We start from the raw sequence: 20,974 nt of genomic DNA on the forward strand, positions 1-20,974 counted from the left end.
GAAGAGGGAGAGAGAGAATTTCAAGCAGACTCCCCACTGAGCAATATAAAATTTGATATTTTGGAAGTAAAATCCTTCCTTTTCCAGTCTTTGGCTTGTTTATGTCTTTTGGCTTGATGGCCACCAAGAGGTAAACCCAGTTTTGGGTTACAATATAAATGTGATTGCATCCATTTTGTATGATGGTAGCAAAACTATCTTCCCACATTGTGTGAGGTCCTATGTGTTCTAACCTCTGTCTTCCATCCCCTCTTGTTTCACACCAGCTGGAATTGATGTGTGCATCACTGTGTTCTGCTTTAAAGGTGGTTCCCTGGAGGGTAGATACTAAGCCAGGACTGGAGAGGTAAGGAATGCTGGAATCCCTATTAGGAGATGCACCTGTAGCAGGTGAGGGAGGCAGGCATAGGGCAGTAGTGAAGCTGCCTCACCATGCATCTGTACCTGAGGCCCCGGGAATTCCATGGAAAGCTAGGGCAAAAGGGCAGGTCTTTTTATCCAGTCAGTGGCTACAGAATGCCCCTTGGAGGGCATAAACTCAAATTCAGCATCCCAGTGCACATCCCATAGAGGGATGTAGGTGTGGGCCATCATCAACAGATGGTTGTTGTGGCCTGAATTGGGAACCTGTATAGAACATCAACATATCCGGGGCACCTGGGTGGCTCAGATGGTTAAGCATCTGCCTTTGGCTCGGGTCATGATCTCCAGGTCCTGGATCGAGCCTCACGCCGGGCTCCTGGCTCAGCAGGGAGTCTGCTTCTCATTCTCCCTCTGCCTCTCCCCGTGCTCATGCTCGCTCTCTGTATCTCTGTGTCTCAAATGAATAAATAAAATCTTAAAAAAAAAAAGAACATCAACATATCCACTCCATAGAACAGTCCACTAGGTATAGATTACCTAATATATGCAGAGATCACTCAAGGAATTTAAATAGAAACGACTATGGGGTGAATATTATTTTTCTTCTTTTAAATTTTGAGTTATTTAAGGGTGACATTGATTAAATGGTACATGGCATGGCATGCCATGCTCCCTGTGTGTGGAAGAGCTAGAATTTGAACAAATGACTATCTGATATACAGCATGTCTTTTTGACCACCGTGTTATGTATTGTGTTCACTTTTAACACTATGTGCTAAATGAATGTCAGTCTAATCAGCCCAACTCCATTGACAGATATGAACGAGGTTATAAGAAAACAGGTCATTCGGGGCGCCTTAGTGGCTCAGTTGGTTAAGCGACTGCCTTTGGCTCAGGTCATGATCCCAGAGTCCTGGGATCGAGTCTCACATTGGGCTCCCAGCTTAGCAGGGAGCCTGCTTCTCCCTCTGACCCTCTCCCCTCTCATGCTGTCTCTCTCTAGTTCTCTCTCTCAAGTAAATAAATAAATTAATTAATTAATAAGTAAAATCTTTAAAAAAAGAAAATAGGTCAGTCAGGGTGCCTGGGTGGCTCAGTTATTGAGCGTCTGCCTTTGGCTCAGGTCATGATCCCGGGGTCCTGGGATGGAGCCCTGCATCGGGCTCCCTGCTCAGCGGGAAGCCTGCTTCTCCCTCTCTCTCTGCTGCCGCTCCCCCTGCTGTGCTCTCTCTCTCTGTCAAATAAAAAAAAAAAAAAAGGACAAAAAAGAAAATAGGTCAATCAAAAGGACACTGTGGGCTGGTCTAGGGTTACCAGTACCTAGTCTCTCCTGGCTCTTCTCTGTGGCCCTTCATCTGTGTCTATTTGTGTGCTGCCTGTTGAGAGTAGGACATAAGTTAAAACCAGGGATAAAGTCATAGTCCTTGTTCTCAAATGACAGATTGAGGGGTAACTGATCTTCAAGAAAACATTTTAGATCACGTGATCACATAAAAATGGTTCAGGATCTAGCTGGAGCCATTGGGGGTTAAAGTCACTTTTCGTTCTGTGTTTGTTAGAGATAGAAATGATAGAATGTCAATTTCCCTTTTCTTCACAGTCATAAGATTGTTGGTAAAGTGGTATACTTAACAAAAAATTAATGTTTACATTATAATGAATGTTATTTTTTATTGTGTAGTTAATAGATCAACCAAATGATTAAACAACAACCAGGAAAATTATATATGTTTCCATTGGTAACATATGTGCTTATAGAAATTTATTTGTAGTAATAGGGATGGACTTCATTAGAAGTTCCATATAATTTTCTTTTTTTTTTTTTTTTAAAGATTTTATTTATTTATTTGACAGAGAGAGACACAGCAAGAGAGGGAACACAAGCAGGGGGAATGGGAGAGGGAGAAGCAGGCTTCCTGCTGAGCAGGGAGCCCGATGTGGGGCTCGATCCCAGGACCCTGGGATCATGACCTGAGCCGAAGGCAGATGCTTAACGACTGAGCCACCCAGGCGCCCCGTTCCATATAATTTTCTTAGTCCATGCTGTAACAAATTTCTGAAATGATTCCTTAAAAATATAATACCCTTGAGTGTATCATAGTTCTTGAACAACCGAGAATAGAAGCAAGTAATCAACAACACAGGTAACAGTGGCCCTTTTAATGCCACAACACAAAGGTCTAGAGATCTTTTAAAAGGAACTGAGAATCAAATTGTGTTTAATTTAAAACATGTTAAATGTACTTCCATTGAAGATGGAGACTCTGAAATATTCCATGCAAGGCTGGAGTGGTGCCTTGAGAGAACAGTGATAGGCTCACCCCACAAGAGGTCTTGAAAAGCTGGCAGCCCTGGGTCAATCACAGTTAAGCCTCCCTTTGGAATTCCTGTCTCTTGTTCAGCCACTTCTTCATGAATCTTATCCCACCTCCTTGCCTGAATGGGAACTGAGCACTAATTGTCTTAAATGGAACTGCTTAACATTCCCTTTCCTTGTATCTCAGGGTCAGTCTATGCACATAATAAACTCCCTGCTCTTAAATGATTTGCTTGGATATTGTTCTCCCACTCCTTTAAAAAAATATGTTTTAAGCCGCATGCTAAAAAGGTAGTGAACCCACTCTCCCCTTATTGAGACAATTTAATAAATTACTGACTACCTCTCATTTACAAAAGACACCAGGACCATAACTTTCTTTTTTTTTTTTTTTCCTACTGAAGTGCTTGTCCTCAGAGATGTGACCAATCCATCTTTCTTTTCATGACCTGATTTATCTCACTTATTCTTATGGCCATACTTTTGGTTTGTCATCTCCTAAAACTAAACCCTGTCTTAAATTACTATTTTAAGCCACTACACTTCTATGTGTCACTTCCTATCTATACACATAGCACAGATAGTCCTATAACAAATACCAAAATCCTATAACACAATCCCGCTTTTTTTTCTTTTTTTAAACTCTGGACTTCTGGTCATTGTTTGCTTCACTTCCCTCCTATATTGATTTATCTTCCTGACAATCTGCGACTCTTAAATCCATTGTCTTTGCCTTTATTTCCAACTCTATACACAGAGCTAAGTCTTAACCCAAAATGAACTATTTTATTGTATGGGCCTGAGCACAAACAGCTGAGTGATCTTAAAGCAGAGTGCGCAAGACAGGCAACTCAACATCACAACAAATCAGTGATATCCTACTTCATCTAGGCACTCATTTTTGTTCCCAAATCCACCTGTCTTTAGATATCTATCAATCCCATTTTACCAAATGAGTTTGGAATGACTTTACCACTTTCTTCAAACTTAGACCCACATTTTCTATGGTAAAGGAGAGTTGTTACCTTATCTCAGAAACATAAGCCCTATAAGTCCACAGATGAGGAGGTCTACAAGTCCTATTTATTTGAATACCCATCAGATTGCAATATCCTCTCCCTTCTGCCTTTCACAGTAGATAAATGTTTTTCCCTTTCAATGCTCATTTGAGTCACATTTGTCTCAGATCTCTCCCTTTTCAACCTCAGGCTCTCAGTTATCACCTCCATGTCCATTCCTCAAATTTTTGCTCACTACTGGACTCTTAATGGAAGTGTTCAAACTTACTCAGATGCTAAAATCTTACCTCTTTTGAAAACACAATGACCCTTCCAATATAGGCACTTTTATCTCACTCTTTCACAGTTGCATTTCTCAGGGTAATTGTTTGCATACACATAATTGCTTCCATTGCAAGCCATTCCCATTCCCATTCCAAAGAAGCTTTGTTCCTTTCCAGGAACAACTGTCACTTCTAGACTGTGCACATTGGTAAAAGCCTGTTAATCCTTACCTTCCATGCTCACCACCTCTTCCTTCCAAAACACTCTTCCTCTGGAAGAGTCTGTATAACCACCTTACAAATGCCCTTCCATTTATGTGATTGTTCCTTCTTAGTTCCCCTTCAGCTTAGTTCCCTTCCCCTAGTTCCTCTTCTCTACTGGAAATTTATGTTTTGTAATCCCTCCATGCTCTGTTGTTTTCAAATAGGATCTATATGTAAAACAAAAACAAAGACAAAAAAAACAAAACACCAAAAAAAAATTGACTTTCAGCCTGGCTACTACTCTGAGCTCCAGATTTATGCATCCAAGTGCGCATTTGACATCATTTTTTGAAATCTCTCATATGTGGTCAATAATCTTTCTCCCCTTTTGCAGAGCCAATTACCTATCAAGTTTAAAATTAGAAAGAAGCTTTTGGTAAGATAACTTAAGTCTGGTTAAATATAAGTCATATTCAATATATTGATCAGCAATGACCATATGAAAGATAAGGTATTTGATTGTTTCTTGATATTCTATCCAAAATCCCAGAGCAATGATACTTTCCTTCCTATATCACCCACTTCCTGTCCTATCTCAGATTCCAATGTATCATTTTCCTTTTATTCAGCGTTTGAAACAGATGGATCTGATAAGGGCTAACAACAGTCCTCACAGGTCACATTCTGGAGGAAGAGGAAACAAGGGTTGGAAGAAGGAGGGTAAAAAGAACTAAAAACATGTGCCAAAGGGGCAAAGTGCACTTACCCCTAAAGTTCAGGGATTGATGTAGAACATCACAGATATACTACTGGACTGTGAAAAGACTACAAACTGGCCCCACTGCATGGGAATGAGTGAATGAGTCCAGAATTTTCACTCCTAACCTCACCATCTGTGAGACATCATCAAACCTAAAATCAAGCCAAGCTCCTCTCCCATGTGGGTTACTGCTATGATTCCAGCAACTCTTGCTTTCTTTCACTCTTTTCTCTAAACAGCAGTGAGATTTGCAAATGCAAAATATATCATGTCATTTCCTATTCGATACCCTTTGATAATCCATCATTTGTCTTAGTGTAAAATCCAAAAACCGTAATAGGGCTTTTAATGACCTGCGGGAACTAGTTCTTGCCTTTCTCTCCAAACTCATCTCCTTCCTCTATCCCCACGTTCCCCAGGCTTCTTCTCATGACATTCATGCCATGCTTTCTGCCTGGGATACTACTTCCATCCTTATTCTCCTCATCTGTAAAGTGTACATTAAAGTACAACATAAACATAGAAAGCTTTCCTAACCCTCTATGTTGATTCAGACCTTATTGTTCCATGTAAATGCACCAACTTATACTTTCACAGCAAACATCACAAATAGACATAAATCCATTACTCCTTGGATAAGTCATTATATATCTCTCCCTCCTTCAAAACTGGAGGTTCCATTCAGGCAAAATCTTCCTTGGCCATTTCTTTACCATTGTGTCCCTGGGCAATCCAGACTGCAGCAAGAGGACTGGCATATATAAAGGGCTTGAGAATATTTGTAGAATTAATGAATGAGATAGTAGGCAGGAGTAGCAGAGGTCTTCTAAATATTGGCTGAATAAAAGAAATTTTTACTCCTCTCTTCCCTCCTTCCTCCCCTCCCATCTGTTTTCCTTCCCTTCCCTTCCCTTTCTTTTTTTCCCCATCTCTCTGCTTGCTTTCTCACTCATCCTTCCTTCCTTCCTTCCTTCCTTCCTTCCTTCCTTCCTTCCTCTTTCTTCCCTCTCCACCTGTCCTCTCCCTCCACTTATGTCTCCCTCCCTCTGCCATTCTCCTTCTCTTCCTTCCTTTCCTAGAATTTTATTAAATAAAAAGCATTAAAAGTCTAAATTCCTGTAGATAAATCTTTGGCACTTCAAAAGCCCTTCTTTGTTCTTGTCACTAGGAGAAAATTTAGGTCAATAATCATTTATATATCTCCATTCATTACACAGACATTTAATAGGCACCAATAGCACCAGGAATTGAATCTATAAAGCCAGTTCCTACCAGTACTTAAAAGATGTATAACTTTCTATGTGTATGCTTCATGAACTCAGGAGAAATCCTACTATAAAATCTGAAAGTAATGTGTGAAATCATCATGCCCTGAAATCACACAATTAGATTCTCATCAGAAGATGAAAGAAAGTGTCAAAGGATAAGATTGCCCCCAAAATGATTTGATAGAGGCTATTTGTCTTCTGAACAGTTGTTGGCAAGGGGCCATGATGAAACTCTTTCATTATGGCTTGTGGAATTCAACATGGTGCCAAGGATGACATTCTGGTTTGAAGGGCTCCAAACTTGCCACTCCCATAATCCCCAAATTAATCCACTGTGTGTTCTTGTGCTAATTTTTCTTACCTAACAAAGAAACTCCCCTTCACTCTTACTCCATAGATACCACACTTTTTTCTCATGACTTTTCTAACAGCCTCTTTGAATTCTTGGTTCCTCAAGCTGTAGATAACAGGGTTCAGCAGTGGGGTGACCACAGTGTAGAAGACAGAAATGATCTTGTTGATTTCAGGTGACAGGTGGTCATTGGGGTGAACATACATGGAGATCATGGTCCCATAGTAGATAGTGACAACAGCCAAATGGGAGCCACATGTGGAAAAGGTCTTCATCCGGCCAGAGGCTGAAGGAATTCTCAATATGGTAGATATAATGAAAACATAGGACACAAGTGTAAGAAAAAAGCAAATGCACAGCACTGCAATTGACAGGATAAAGATAACCATCCTGGTGATATACACACTGGAACATGAGAGCTGCATGAGGGGAGGAAGGTCACAGAAGAAATGATTGATCTGGTTAGGACCACAGAAATCCAACTTGGAGATCATTAGGGAGGGCAGAAATCCTGTGCCAACACCTGTCAACCAGGAGATTGCCAACAACTTGGTGCAGATCTCAGGACTCATCAGGAAAGAGTAATGGAGTGGGCTGCAGATGGCCAGATATCGGTCATAGGCCATCATGGCCAGAAGAAAGCACTCAGTAGCCCCAAAGAATACGAAGAAGTAAAGCTGTGCCATACAGGCAGGGAAAGAGATGGCTTGGCCGTGGGAGAACAGGTTGGCTAGGAGAAGGGGCACAATGGTGGATGTATACCAGATCTCCAGAAAGGAGAGGTGTTTGAGAAATACATACATGGGTGAGTGCAGACGCTGGTCCTGGCTCACCACTGCAATAATGACAACATTCCCTGTGACCGTGAGAAAGTAGATGAGCAGGAAGATGGCAAAGAGCAGTGTCTGCCATTCAAGAAGGTTCTGGAATCCTAGCAACTGAAACTCAATGACACTGGACACATTTGGGGGCTTCATTGCCTGTGGAAGGGAAAATATTTTGCACAATCACTATATAAAAGCCATGCAAATATTTGTAGCTATTGATGTTTAGCAGTTCAGAGACTAATTTTTTTAAATAATTTAGATCTTTGAATACAACACTTTATAGGGACAAGCATTTTATAGCAACAATTTCTTTTTTTTTTTTTTTAAAAGATTTTATTTATTTATTTTGAGAGAGAGAGAATGAGAGAGAGCACATGAGAGGGGGGAGGGGCAGAGGGAGAAGCAGACTCCCCGCCGAGCAAGGAGCCCGATGCGGGACTCGATCCTGGGACTCCAGGATCATGACCTGAGCCGAAGGCAGTCGCTTAACCAACTGAGCCACCCAGGCGCCCTATAGCAACAATTTCATCTTGTTTTTATAAGAAAACATTTTGATATTACAAGCTGAGTGTGGTTGTTAGGTCTTGGAAAGAACCTCAGCAAATTACATTTCTTGTGTTCTCTGAAATTTAGAAGTCTCAGATCCAAAGATACAAATAAAAACAGAAACAACAGAGCAAAACAAAACAAAACAAAAAACTAAGAAAACAAAATGAACAAAAAAATCTCTGATGGAAAGCAAACTCGGAAACTAAGCATACCAACAACAATGTTTTTTAAAGCAGGCACATATGGATGTGGTGACTCTCTTTTTCTCACCTACGGGTTTTGTCTGATATAGAAGTCAGGTGTAGCTTATCTCCTGTGACGTCTTGGGAAAGTTTATTCATTCTCCTGTCAAACAATATTTACGGATACCTTGCTGTGTGTGTGTGTGAAGCTTTGTGCTGAGCTAACCTTTTCCTCCACCAGTGTCCTTTCTTGCCCAGTTGGATACCATGCTCTGCCACTGAGCATGTATCCTGTATACATTAAATATGTCACCTTCCCTTCGCTTCCTTTCATTCATTGTCAAAGCTACTCCTGGGTAAAGGCAACATCCACCTGCCATACATGAGCTTCCATGCAATAAAGGAGATGAGAGACGACACATAATGTTGTTGTTTTAAAATTCATAACCATTAACTCCAGTATGTCTTTAATGCTGTGGAACAATGACTGCTCCTTTTTTTATCTATTTACTCTTCCATTCTCCTGAGTGACTAGCTCATACATTTTTTTCCTTTTAAAACTTCCAGCACTTCCTTGTCTATTTATACTTTCAGTGGAAGTCCTATTGTTCTGAAGAAAAATCTGAAATCCTCTAATGGGAATATCCAGACACTCAGGCTACTAAATCCCCACCTCCCACCTTCAGTTCCTCTGCATCTGCTCCCTACATGTTACTCCAAATTAAAGGTCTGTTCCTGGGTTAAGGCAAGTCCCTCCACACATGCTTTAGTTCCTACACCCTCCTACATAGTGGAACTTTTTGCAGGTATTACAATTTCTTACTCCCCTGAATTAACAATGGTCTCTATCTGCCAGATCATTTCCTCAGCATGTAAACAGGCTGGTATTCTCTCCCTTTAAATAGAACAAATGGGGTGTTTGGGTGGCTCGGTTGACTGGGCATCTGCCTTCAGCTCAGGTCGTGGTCCTGGGGTCCTGGGATGGAGCCCCACATCAGGCTCCTTGCTTCAGCAGGAGTCTGCTTCTCCCTCTCCCTGGGCTCCTCCCCCCACCACCTCTGCTCTTGCTCTCTCTCTCACTCATTCTCTCAAATAAGTAAATAAAATCTTAAAAAAAAAGAGACAGAATAAAAAAGATGTCTTGATGTCATTCTGTTCTCTAAAACCTACTGCCTGCATCTGTCCACTCACTTGTACTCCTTCCCTTCTTGAGGGTGTTGTCCCTGTCAACTGCCTGCACCCCCCTTGAATCCACTGTAATCAGGGGTTTTCCCTCACCACTCCACCAAAATAGTAATGCCACATTTCAGTGGCTCTTCAAGCATCCCTAGTGGTCTTAATCTCTTGTCAGCTTGGCTGAATTGATTCCACTGTGTTCCTGGGTCTCCTCTTGTCACTTAACATGCCCAGCTATGTGTCCTCTGAATTCAACTACAGACCTGCCTTTCACATTGTATCCATTTATTTGTTTAGCATCTCTCCACATCCTCCAGCCTGTTCATGTAGGACCCCAGGGTTGAATACCTCTCAATGACCCCTCATTCCCCTTGAGGTTTGATGCGGGCTTGTGACTGTGAATGCTATTACCTGGCCCTCAACACCAAAATGTGTGTATCCAGCTTGACTATAAGCCTCATGTAAACAATTTCCCTATTTGAAAGCACACTGACATGTCTAATTAGTATCTGGAACTTAACACTAATTAACCTGCATCTCTTTATCACCCAAGAGCCTCCCCTTAGCCTGTCGGCCACATCTCATCAATGGTTACTCCATCTTCCCACTGGCTCAGGCCAGAAAACCTGACTTTTGTTTTTCTCACACCTAGTATCTGATTTCTCGCCAAAATCACCTGGCTCCACCTGAAAATATACGCAGAAAAAGTGCCACTTCCTCTCACCTGGATTGTTCAATAGTCTCCTTGCATCTGCCCTTGTTCAGTAAGTACTCAATAAAGCGCCCCGAATGAAACTTTTAAAACAGAGGGAAGGAAGGAGGGAGGGAGGGAGGGAGGGAGGGAGGAAGGAAGGAAGGAAAAGAGAGAAGAGTAAAAGGGAAAGACAGAGGACAGCATGTGTCACTCCGCTTCTCAAAGCCCACAGTGGCACCCAGCTCACTGGGTATACTGGGAGCACACGGTACTGTGAATCATTCCTGATACGTGAGTAAATCAATGTGGCCAATCAGCTCATGCACACATCAGGAATCAACTGTTCTGTTAATACATTGTTGTTTTAGTTCACTATTTTTGCTGTGTTCTATTTCTTCCTCTCATACTTGAGTGAAATCATTGGGAATTTTATCTTCATTTGACCATGAAAAATTCATATGGAATGAAAATAATATCTTAATAAAATCTATGCCCTTCTTATCAGGGATACAATCCTGGATGTCTCTTATACATATTGAACTGTGTAGTATGTGATTTCTTAAAGCTTAAGAAGGAAAAGACAAGCCAAAGCCTTCCCAGTGTAGCAGGCCCTACTTTTCTGCTCCCATCTCCTCTGCAATCTCTTTGTCCACTTTTCTCCTATCCCATTCGCTCCCAACACTCCAGCTCCCTTAGTATTGTGCAAACAACATAGGTCTTGCCTCCTTTTCTGTTCAACACATTCAGTTCCCTGGGATATTATCTCTGTGTTTCTAAGCGGCTCCTACCCTAGTCTGCTCAGATAGCACCTCCTTCATGATATCTTCTCTGGCTACTCTATAGCCATTCCGGGAGCTCAGGACTTCAATTCAATGCTCAATGCTAGAAGTACCTTAATTATATTGAGCTAAAAAATAAAACAAAAACCAAATCAAATGAAAATGAAAACATCTGCCTCCCAAAAATGCTGAGTCTACTTTAGTACTAGCGCCACCAGTGCAACCTCAGATCTAATTTTGGAGCTTTCTTTGAAATTATATGAAAATAAACATTAGAAATATTGTTGGAATCTTGCTTAGAGTCAACTAAACGGCCTTTGACTTCTTAAAAACTCTTTCTTGGTTACTTTTCAGTTACTACAGATTTATATGCTAAACAATTTAGGCAAAACCATTTGCTTAGGTTTCACATAGAGCATCAGCAAAGGCTAAAATTGCCTTGATAATGAGGAAGAATTTATTGAAGTCCTGTAATTTCAGAATTCAATGTCAACAAACAAAGCAAACAATACAACAAAATTTATGTCACTTGACACTAAAACACACACCACATTGATTTCCTTCTGAAAACCTTTGTGCCGGTCTACATGAGCCTCTCCTACCTGTCTTTTTTCCCAGCATGGAGAGCCCTAAAATGTCCCTGCTCCAGGATCTGCCTTGCCCTCCTTGAACCCACAAGTGGGCTGTGCTTTCCTCATGCAAGTGGAAATTTGCCATGTCCTCTGCTGGGGTTTGACCCTGGAAGAAGCTGTCTTCTCCTTTTAATGACTGGTTTCTTGGGGACCTGGCCCTTCTGAGAATCCTGGTCCCCAGATTTTTTTTTTTTTCTGTAATTTGTCAATCGAGCTAGTAAACAATGGAACCAATCTCCTGAGATTCAGCTCTACCCACTGAAGCTTAGATGTCTATAACACATTCAGGATAAATGAATTTTCACATTCTTTGGAGAGGTATTTTTTTGAAATTAGGATTGGTCTCAAAAATGTTGAGATAAAAATTGAATCAAAAAGACAGTTTTTCTAAAATATAGCGAGCAGGCAATTAGTGAATCGCCTATCCTGAGAACTGGATATAGGACAGCTGCTTTTTCTTGAATGGCATTTTGCCATCATATTTTAATTGAAAGTATAACTAAATGAAAAAACAAAAACAATTTATGACTGAAAATTAATTAATTTATGCCATGAGAGCAATCTGTACCCAAGCTCATTCTAAATGTGAATCTGTCAATTTATCAATGAAAATGCAATATCTGAGTTTGTCTGAGAGGCTGTTTAGTTTGAGTTTTGGAAGATGAGTTGGAAAAGAAGAGGTTCTCAAATCATCTGTAATATAGCAGTATTAAAAACAAAACAAAACCAAAACAAGAACACACAGAAAAAAATAAAACAAAAAATTCAAGTGTATGAAGAAAGGTCATTATAATCGGATGCATTGATGTTTGGTGTTAACTAATATCATTTTTTGGAAATAATATGATTCATGTGTATACTTTTTAGAAAACTTGGAAATAGAAGTAGACAAAAGTATCAGTACATTTATTTTGGTGTGATATACATAAATGGATATTTATTTTTAACTAAACAGCATAATTGTTAATTAATATGCAATAAATTCTAATAAAAATAATTTGTGTGTAAACTGTGATGAAATAAAATATATAGCAAATGGCCACAACTGCACACAGTCCCTTAGGGCGTGTTGTATACTGCAGCATCAGAGGCCATCATGCTTGTAGGGAATAAAGGCTGTTGGGAAGAATATTCAGATTACCTGCGGTGGGATCCATAGTACTGCCTGCCGGAGTTAGGCACTTGATGTCTTATCTTCCAAAGTTTTTGGTGAGTTCTACGTATGGGCTGATGCAATTATGTTACTACTGTATGGTAGGACTACCGTATCCGGGCTATTTTTATAGCTAATTATATAGCCTGGATCATTTTGGCATTTTTTTGCTATTACTTTTACAACTACTTCCATCATAGGTCTTTTTTTATGCTATTAGATTTGGGGGAACAAAATTAAACGCCATTGATAGACTACATGGTAGTCTAGTGTGAGGGGGACTTTTCATATCTAATCTCAAGTCTAGATTTGTAATTCCTGCATGTTTGCAGGAAAAAAAATGAAAGGCAGGATAGGGTCTTCACGGCAGATCGGGCAGGACGGGGTGGGGTCCTCGCGGCAGATCGGGCAGGACGGGGTCTTCGCAGCAGATCGTGCACTCTGACAGTTTCCTCTGGGCTTCCCTCTGTGTACATCAGCCGCAGCTCCACTCAGGTTGATGGGACGGTGTCCGTGCCTACAAAGATCATCACTGCGTCCGTGTGAGGGACAGCCAGCCGGCAGGCACCTGGGACGTGAGCAGTGCATATATACATACATACCCACAACCAGAAAGTGTCTTCACAGATCAGGCTTCACAGATCAACCTGGCTTCCTGGTGAGAGCAAACCATGGGAGGCGGGCGGCCCATGAAGCTTCCCTCTAATATTCAAGCATGTGGTGACAAGGGTGGGTGTCTCTTCTCTGGCAAGAGAAGATGTTAGAGCACAGGTAAATAAACATCACCTTTAAAACTAAGCTGGATAATGAGGATTAAAAACCTATCATGAAATATGTAAATTGCAAGCTATGGTGCACATTTTTAGGTTTGGAAGGCTATTGATGACATAAACACTTAGAAACCTACAAATGTGTACTATATAGAACATAGTGCCTCTCCTTCACTGGGTCATCTTTTCCTCACTACTCCCGGCCATCAATTATCTTGGGTATTCTTTCCAATAGCTTTATATTTCCCATGAGCATCATGGCTTCTGATAGTGCAATATGCAATCTACTGTAAGGAACGTTCATAATGGCCATTTGCTCTGTATTTTATTTCACAGTGCAGCAATTCTAATTGATTTCTTATTTCAAACATTATAAACTTATTCTTACTAAAGTTTATTACATATTAATTAAGAATTATGTTACTGCATTAAAAATAAATATCCATGTAGATGCATCACGTCAAAACAAATTTACAGATAATTTTAAATATTCTAATTTTCATTTCAGGAATCATATTTTAAAATTCCTCTTTTATATTTCTCAGTAAAGTTGATATTTTAAGGTTTTCTTCATTGTTGTATGATGAATTTATCAGTGCACAGAGAAATTTGAAATTGGGTAATTATCACTATGATATGAAGGATTATATAAAAATTATAGATATTTAATAGTAAGCTTAAACCTAACCAAATGTTGCTGAAAGTCATTTCAAATTAAGAGAATTGATAGTATTTCATTGTAATAACAACCTAATTTCAGTGTAACATGCAAAATAATGATACTCTTATTATAATAATATAGCCAATATTTTTTGAGCATTTATTTAATTGCAGTCATGGTGCTTTACATACAGTTCTTCATCTTGTGTTTACAATAGCTATACATGTTGGGCATCAATCTACAAGTAAGAAAGCTAAGGCCTAGAAAGTAAGTGATTCTTTCAAGGTCACTGAGCTCAAGGTCACTATGGAACGATTAGCTCCCCCCAGAATGTCTGGATATAGAGGCCATGTTGGCACAGAATTCTTTCCTACTTCTCTAGGTAAGAGTGGTAGAGTCTTGTCCTACCAAATACACTTGTTCACAGAATAATGGGGGGGAGTAACTGCATGCCAGTGAATAGAAATCTCACACAGTAAGCTGGGGACAGACAGCTTCATCTGCAGCCTTCCTCGAGCACACTGCCGTCACTTTTGAGGGCTGTGCTTGAGAAGCTCCTAGCTAATGTGGTGTGTGCTCAGTGGAGGATGTTGTGATGCTTTAGAATTATGCCAAGAAAAAAGTAATGAGGGGTACCTGGGTGGTTCAGTCAGTTAAGCATGACCTTGGGTTCAGGTCATGATCTCCAGGGCCTGGGATCAAGCCCTGCATTGGGCTTCCTGCTCAGCAGGGAGGCTGCTTCTCTCTCTCTCTCTCAAATAAATGAATAAAATCTTTTAAGAAAAAGAGAAAAAAAGTAAAGAAAAAGAAGTGGAGGTATTTCAGCTGATTTGAAGAAGATAAATATGGATGATTTTATAGATTAAATAGTTTTATGAAAGAAATTAAAATTGCTCTATTTCATCTTTAAAGGAGAGATGCCATTAACAGATGGTGCCTTTAGGGAAATATATTTTGGTCCAATTAGAAGAAAGACAGACTAAAACTCAGACTTGATATTGTTCAAACACAGGAAATATCATCACTCACTTAGGTATTATACAAGCAAATAATTATTGAATAGATAAGATAGACATCCAAGTGTTTTGAGAAATGTAATTCTGTGATCTCATAGACAAAAGTTACTTTGAATTAAATTAGGGGCACAGTTTGCTGACAACATCTAAATTTAACTTTGTCAGTATCATATTGCCTTTGTAGAACTGTAGAAATGAAGGGGGCTGGTTTCCAGAATGCATTCATCACAGACCTTTATTTCCAAAGTAGATTCACCACCTCCCTCAACTCCCATTCTGATCCCTTAACTTTGCTTACCTGTGTTAGGGACTTAATGCGTGGTGCGTGGAGACAGAATTCTAAGTTCATGAATTTAAATTATATGCAGAGTTATTTTCAAATTCTACTTAAGTTTTTTATAAAGTAAAAATGAGGATTATCCAAACATTATATCTCATTGCTTGCTGCATTCTCTACAGTTATATGATGTGGTGGGGCCATTATGGGTATAAGGAATGCTTTGGGCTACCTCTGCCAAACAGTGATTGGTGATATTTTTTAGAAATCCTTAATGTCCAAGGACAAACTTGGGCAATGCATTATTTTTTTTATAGAACTACCTTCTAGAATCAAGTAACTGAAAAACTGATGAAGTAATTGAAACAACCAGCTGAAGATAATACCCAATGTAGAAATCAATAATTATTCTTTTCAAGACAGCCATGTTTTGAAATTAGCAGGTAATTTGCTATTATTTTGATAAACCCCCTGGCATATAATTATGAAGAAAACCTTCACTTTTGAACATCTCCATGTTGGACACACAGTGGAAATAAGGAAATTCAGAACAATTAGCCCCTGCACACAGCTGAACAGACAATGTCCCCAGCAATTTGCATTTTCCTTCCTTTCTCTCGGGTGCATTGTATGACTGGATGGTGAAGGGTTTGGGCAAGCATTTGTTGAGTATGTATTGGATGCCAGGCCCTCCATGCACAAAAACCCATATAAGCCTTATAAAAGAACCCGTTTCACCCACAGACACAGTCAGAGAGGCTTACATAACTCACCAGGGTCACCTGAGGGTATTTGAAGGACATAATATCACTCACCAGGGTCAGAGCACCAGTGTTTGAAAGCAGGTCTATTTTAGCTTCAAATCCACCATCTTTCAGTGCCATGCTCTGCTTTTAGGGCAATTCTGGGAATTGTACATGCTATTTCAGTGGAATCAAGCTCAAAGAACACCAAAGGAAATGAGTAAATGTTAGTTATACTAATGACAGAAGGTTTGTTATCCTGCTGGTAATTCAGGAGCTAGCACAAGAGACAAATGAGGGAGAGACGACTTATACCCTCATGAAAGGAAATTCCTACCATGGAAGTGGTGGGGTGGGGTCTGAACAGGATAGGTAGTTGGGAAAATCCTCCTCAGGGGACTAGGAAGAGTGTTCAGATGGAGCACCCTGGGCTGATACCACAACAGTGATCCAGGAAAACCTGCTCTCCAGAGATACTGCACCTTAAAACTGTTTTCGGTCTTTTAAATTTTACTCTTAAAGGCCCAGCTCTGATATTACAGGTATTCCCCACTTTCTGAAAGCTTGAATTACTCCATTTCACTTTTATGAGAGACTTACATTAGCATCGGCTTTTACAAACCAAAAGAAATCTGAAGAGGATTTTTGCTTTTACAAAAGAGGTGCAGAGCAAAACTAGCATTCAGTGTTTGTTTTTGCAGAGAGCAGTTACAAAGGGGGTATGCGCCCTGAGCAGCAAGGATGGCCCCACAAAGCTCACTCCCCAGGACCTACACTGAGCATCAGGCCACCGTAGCTTTGCACTTGGTGAGCATCTGTGCTTTGTCTTGATTTGTTTTGTGCATTTGTCAGCAAGATGCATCCCTAGGTATCAGAAAAACCTAAGAGAGGTTGTTTTGGGATCTGGAAATGCTCAAAAATGTTCTGTGTAAGTTAATGACGTTTGCTTCTTTTTTTTTTTAATGTATCCACTTAATTTTTTTTTTTTATTATGTTCAGTTAGACAGAATATGGTACATGAGTTTTTGTTGTAGTGCTCAGTGATTCATTGGTATGCATTTTGGTTCACAAAAGGTTTCATATGAATGCTCCACTTTTGGGAAGAACGTATAACTTCTTTATTTATACTTTGAGGATGTATTCATTTATTTAAAAAATAAGGTTAAACTTTGCAATCTTTTTTTTTTTTTTTTTTTTTTTTTGTAATTGAGTGCTTTGTGTCCAGTCTTGGGAAACCCTTTTCAAATATCACCATGAATTCTTCCTGATTTCTCTCCCAACCTGCCACTAATTAAAACAATGTATATGCCCTTTTCTCTTTCTTTAAATCTTTTTTTTTAAGAGTTTATTTATCCATTTGACAGAGAGAGAGCACAAGCAGGAGGAAAGGGAGAAGCAGACTCCCCAGTGAGCTGGGAGCCCAACATGGGGCTCAATCCCAGGACCTGGAGATCATGACCTGAGCCAAAGGCAGACGCTTAATCATCTGAGCCACCCAGGTGGCCCTCTTTCTTTAAATCTTACAGAAAGCAGGAAAAATCCTCCTCTTCGACTCATGCTTTTCCTTCTTATGCTATAGTGTGTTTGCAGAAGACTCTTGAAACCACAGACATTCTTAGCATGGGGCATATCATGATGTACTAAGCGTCAAAGCCTATTTTGTGTCAAACCGATTTACAACAAAGCACTATATGAAACACTAGATTCCATACTAGGCCATTAATTGCAAATGTGTGAAAGTCTATATATATATGGAAACGCCTCTGCTTTTTCCTAAGTATTTTACATAGACTGGAGATAGAAAAAGGAGTCAGGATATTGCACTCATTGGAGAGTCTTTCACAGGCCTCGCTTGGAGGGATGGCCCGAGAGGCCTGGAAGGTCTGTTTTTACATTTAGTGGATATACAATAATGGGATCTGTATAAATACAGTTGTGTTCAGGCTGCTTCTACAAGCTGGGAGAAGTTCATATGTCCCATTTTACCCCATACCCCCAGCCACACTGGAGCATCCCTGAGGATAGGCAAAGCCTCTAATTCAGAGTGACCCTTAGAGCTTCAAAACCCAAACCACTAGGAAAGACAACCACAGGGTATCACATTCTGTGACAGTCACTGAAAATCTGTCATCAGTGCCCATTTCCCACAAATAAAAATCTAAACATATTTGTAGAACATGCAAAACTGGTCATCAGCCGGTCTTTTCCTGGTCACAGCTGGACCAGGAACCCTGTAAAACTACGGGACCTTCTGAGACGCCCAGTGTTCTTTCACACCTCACTGGGTTTTGCACTTGTGTTTATTCGGACCAGATTCCCCTAAAACTACAGGGGCTGGCTGGCTGTTCCAGATCTCCCTGGAAACTATATTCCAAGAGTAGCTCCCTTGTGAACCTTTTCTCCACATGCTTCATTCTGGTTGGCCCATTTGTCCACCCTCGTGGGTGCATCTGGGAAATTCTGCCACTACCTTGTTATTCTGTCCACGTGCCAGTTCTATCCTAAGGCTGGATATAAGCTCTGGGGTCTTCTTCTTAATTAGCTCTGCATTTGATCCCAATACCTGGTGCCTAGCTCTTACTCTGTGCAGTCTGAGTGAAGGACTTTGGAATAAAAATATGAACAGGGTATATTTTTTGTCCTCAAGTCCCTCAAATTACTCAAAAGAAGATTCTAATGTAAATCTCTTTTTAAATGTAGCATTACTACATAAATCTACCTTTGCTAACATGCACAGACAGGGAATGGAGCTCGCATGTGCGGGAAACCGGCCAAGGGGTGGCATTTCTCCCACTGCACCATCCAGTGTCTCCAACACCCCTTGTCCTCCCTTAGAGTCATGAGGACCTTCTCTGGTTTAACTCTTCTTCCCGGATTCCCTCCATGGAAACAGAGGTGCACTGGATGCCGGTTCCCCCTACCTAACTAGGGAAAGTTAGGCTGTGTTCACAGAGGACATTTGAAAACCTTAGCTCAATAAATCACCAATGCAGTCTCTGGGGGAAAGGGAACAATAATAATGTAGAGTGTAACGGCTGACTGAAAACCAACCAAGATCCTTTTAAAAACCACAAACAGGAAGGAAAGTGCTGTGTCAGCGGCTGTTGCTTTTTATGTTTGAACTTTTTTTTTTTTTTTCCTGTGGAGTAGAAGGAGCTTGGGTGGAGGAGACTCTGAATCCCCAGAGCTGAGGCGAACGGTGAGGCCCGGGAGAGCTGAGGGTCTTGGTGAGAAGGACAAGGGACTTGGCTAGGGAAGAAAATATGGATGCCCTGGAGACAGGGAAGGTGAGCAGAGAGGAATATTCAAAGGATGGAGGATCCCATGTTGTCAGAGAAAACAGGACACAAATGGAGAGGGGGACTAGAGAAGGAGTATTAGTGAAAGTCGGGGTGGATTTGGAACTATGCAAACCTGAAAACGTCAGAGGTAAGAATCTAGGAGGGAGTGCACCAAAATAGGGTTGCATCGACACAAAGAGGTGTTCTATTCACCTTAGAAGAAAGATCATGAGAAAATACAAATTTCAGTTAGAACAACCCTACTAAAAAAAGTGCCACTTTTTTGGTCACTTCCCATCGTATCTGTAAATACAGTGAAATCAAATTATAATCCATTCCACTAGTTACCTGCACAGATAGGCTGCAAGGGAAGCAAACATTTTTCTAAGAACAATGATGGCACAGACCTCATTCCCCAGCTAACAAGTCTGGAGACAAAACAGAGCTTAAACTCAGCTACCCTGGAATCAGCTGGGGGAGAAATGTCCTCTGACGTCAGCTCACTCACTCAGCCTCACCCTGCTGAAGACCACTGCGACCCCCAGACGGGAAGCCAGCAAGCTCCTCTTAGCCTCTGGGAATTAGGAAATCTGCATTCAAGTGAGCTGTAGTATCAATTCATCCATACATTTGGGCACATATGTGGCTCTACTGTGTCTCCCAATACAATAGAGATGTTTCTAACATCACTGAGAGTCTCAGGGATATCAATAAAAAGCAAAATAATATGTGTAACGTAGAAAAATACGGATCTTACTTTTGACATAATATTGTCATCTTTGAAATTCCTTCATCCATTAGCTTCTAAGATAAACTGTGCTGATCTGCTCATTCGTTGGTTATTTATTCAACTAGTACTTACTGGGTGTCCAAATATGCCAGTCACTCCTCAAGGTACTGGGGATATAGCATTGAGCAAAACGGAAAAAAATCTCCCTGTCCTCATGTCGCTGAAGTTCCGTCTCATCTTCTTCCATCTATCTTGCTATTTTTCTTTAGTTAAATATACTTACTCCTACCAGACCCTGTATCCGGTGTGTGGTATCTGTGAGTCCATCTCATCCCCTGAACAGCACTGTAGGAGTGGAACTAGCAACGTCCTCCTGTCTTAGAGGACGTCTGGCACAGAGAGGTGGACATGGCCTCCTCTAAACCCCCTTAGCTGGAAAGTGGCACAGTCTTCAGCCTGGGCCAGCGTCTGCTTTTCTGCTGAGGAGCCCTGCACCCTTTTACTTTCTTTTCTAACTTCACATCTTTGCTGCTGTGCTCATACCTGCATCTGTTTGCTCTCAAAAAAAATCTAGTTTATTTATCCACCTAGCCTTTGGCAGATGACCTCAAGCCTTTCAGACCCTGCGCACCACCAAAGCTTCAGGCCAAGCCCTCATCCTTAGAATAAGGACCCACGGGGTGCCTGGGTGGCTCGGTAGGAGAAGCTTCGGACTCTCAGTTTCCACTCAGGTCATGATCTCAGGGTCATGAGATCGAAACCTCCTCCTTGTTGGGCTCCTCGCTCAGCAGGGCTTCTGCTGGAGATTTCCTCTCCCTCTACCCCTCCCCTCACTCACTCACTCAAATATATAAATAAATCTTTAAAAAAATGAATAAGGACCACAAACCTCACAGGAGCTCCAAAGACCTGAGTCATCAGTCCCCGCCTCTGACTGGGGCCTTATCTGCTGCTGCTC

At 40.8% G+C, this 20,974-nt stretch overlaps 1 protein-coding gene and 1 long non-coding RNA gene across 3 annotated transcripts in view; one reads left to right on the forward strand and one right to left on the reverse strand.

Annotated features, from left to right (window-relative positions):
* Positions 1-12,365, forward strand: part of LOC118527723 (uncharacterized) — a 33,681-nt gene extending 21,316 nt beyond the window's left edge. Inside the window, exons 1-3 of one of the 2 annotated variants that reach the window (XR_004913238.2) lie at positions 264-346; positions 9,933-10,044; positions 11,372-12,365. This is a non-coding gene — a long non-coding RNA (uncharacterized LOC118527723). Of the gene's footprint in view, positions 1-263; positions 347-9,932; positions 10,045-11,371 lie in introns of those variants that run through there. The other variant, XR_013445903.1, reaches the window with a different exon arrangement.
* Positions 6,552-7,523, reverse strand: LOC118527722 (olfactory receptor 11L1). Its single transcript, XM_036079682.2, has one exon. It carries the CDS (start codon positions 7,521-7,523, stop codon positions 6,552-6,554), a length of 972 nt encoding a protein of 323 aa, XP_035935575.2.
* Positions 12,366-20,974: the final 8,609 nt, after the last annotated feature.

This window comes from Halichoerus grypus, chromosome 2 (assembly GCF_964656455.1).
Source record: "Halichoerus grypus chromosome 2, mHalGry1.hap1.1, whole genome shotgun sequence".
Lineage (NCBI taxonomy): Eukaryota > Metazoa > Chordata > Mammalia > Carnivora > Phocidae > Halichoerus > Halichoerus grypus.

Coding starts and splice junctions, on each gene's coding strand:
- LOC118527722 (XM_036079682.2), bottom strand. CDS start 7,523: ATGAAGCCCCCAAATGTGTCCAGTGTCATTGAGTTTCAGTTGCTAGGA.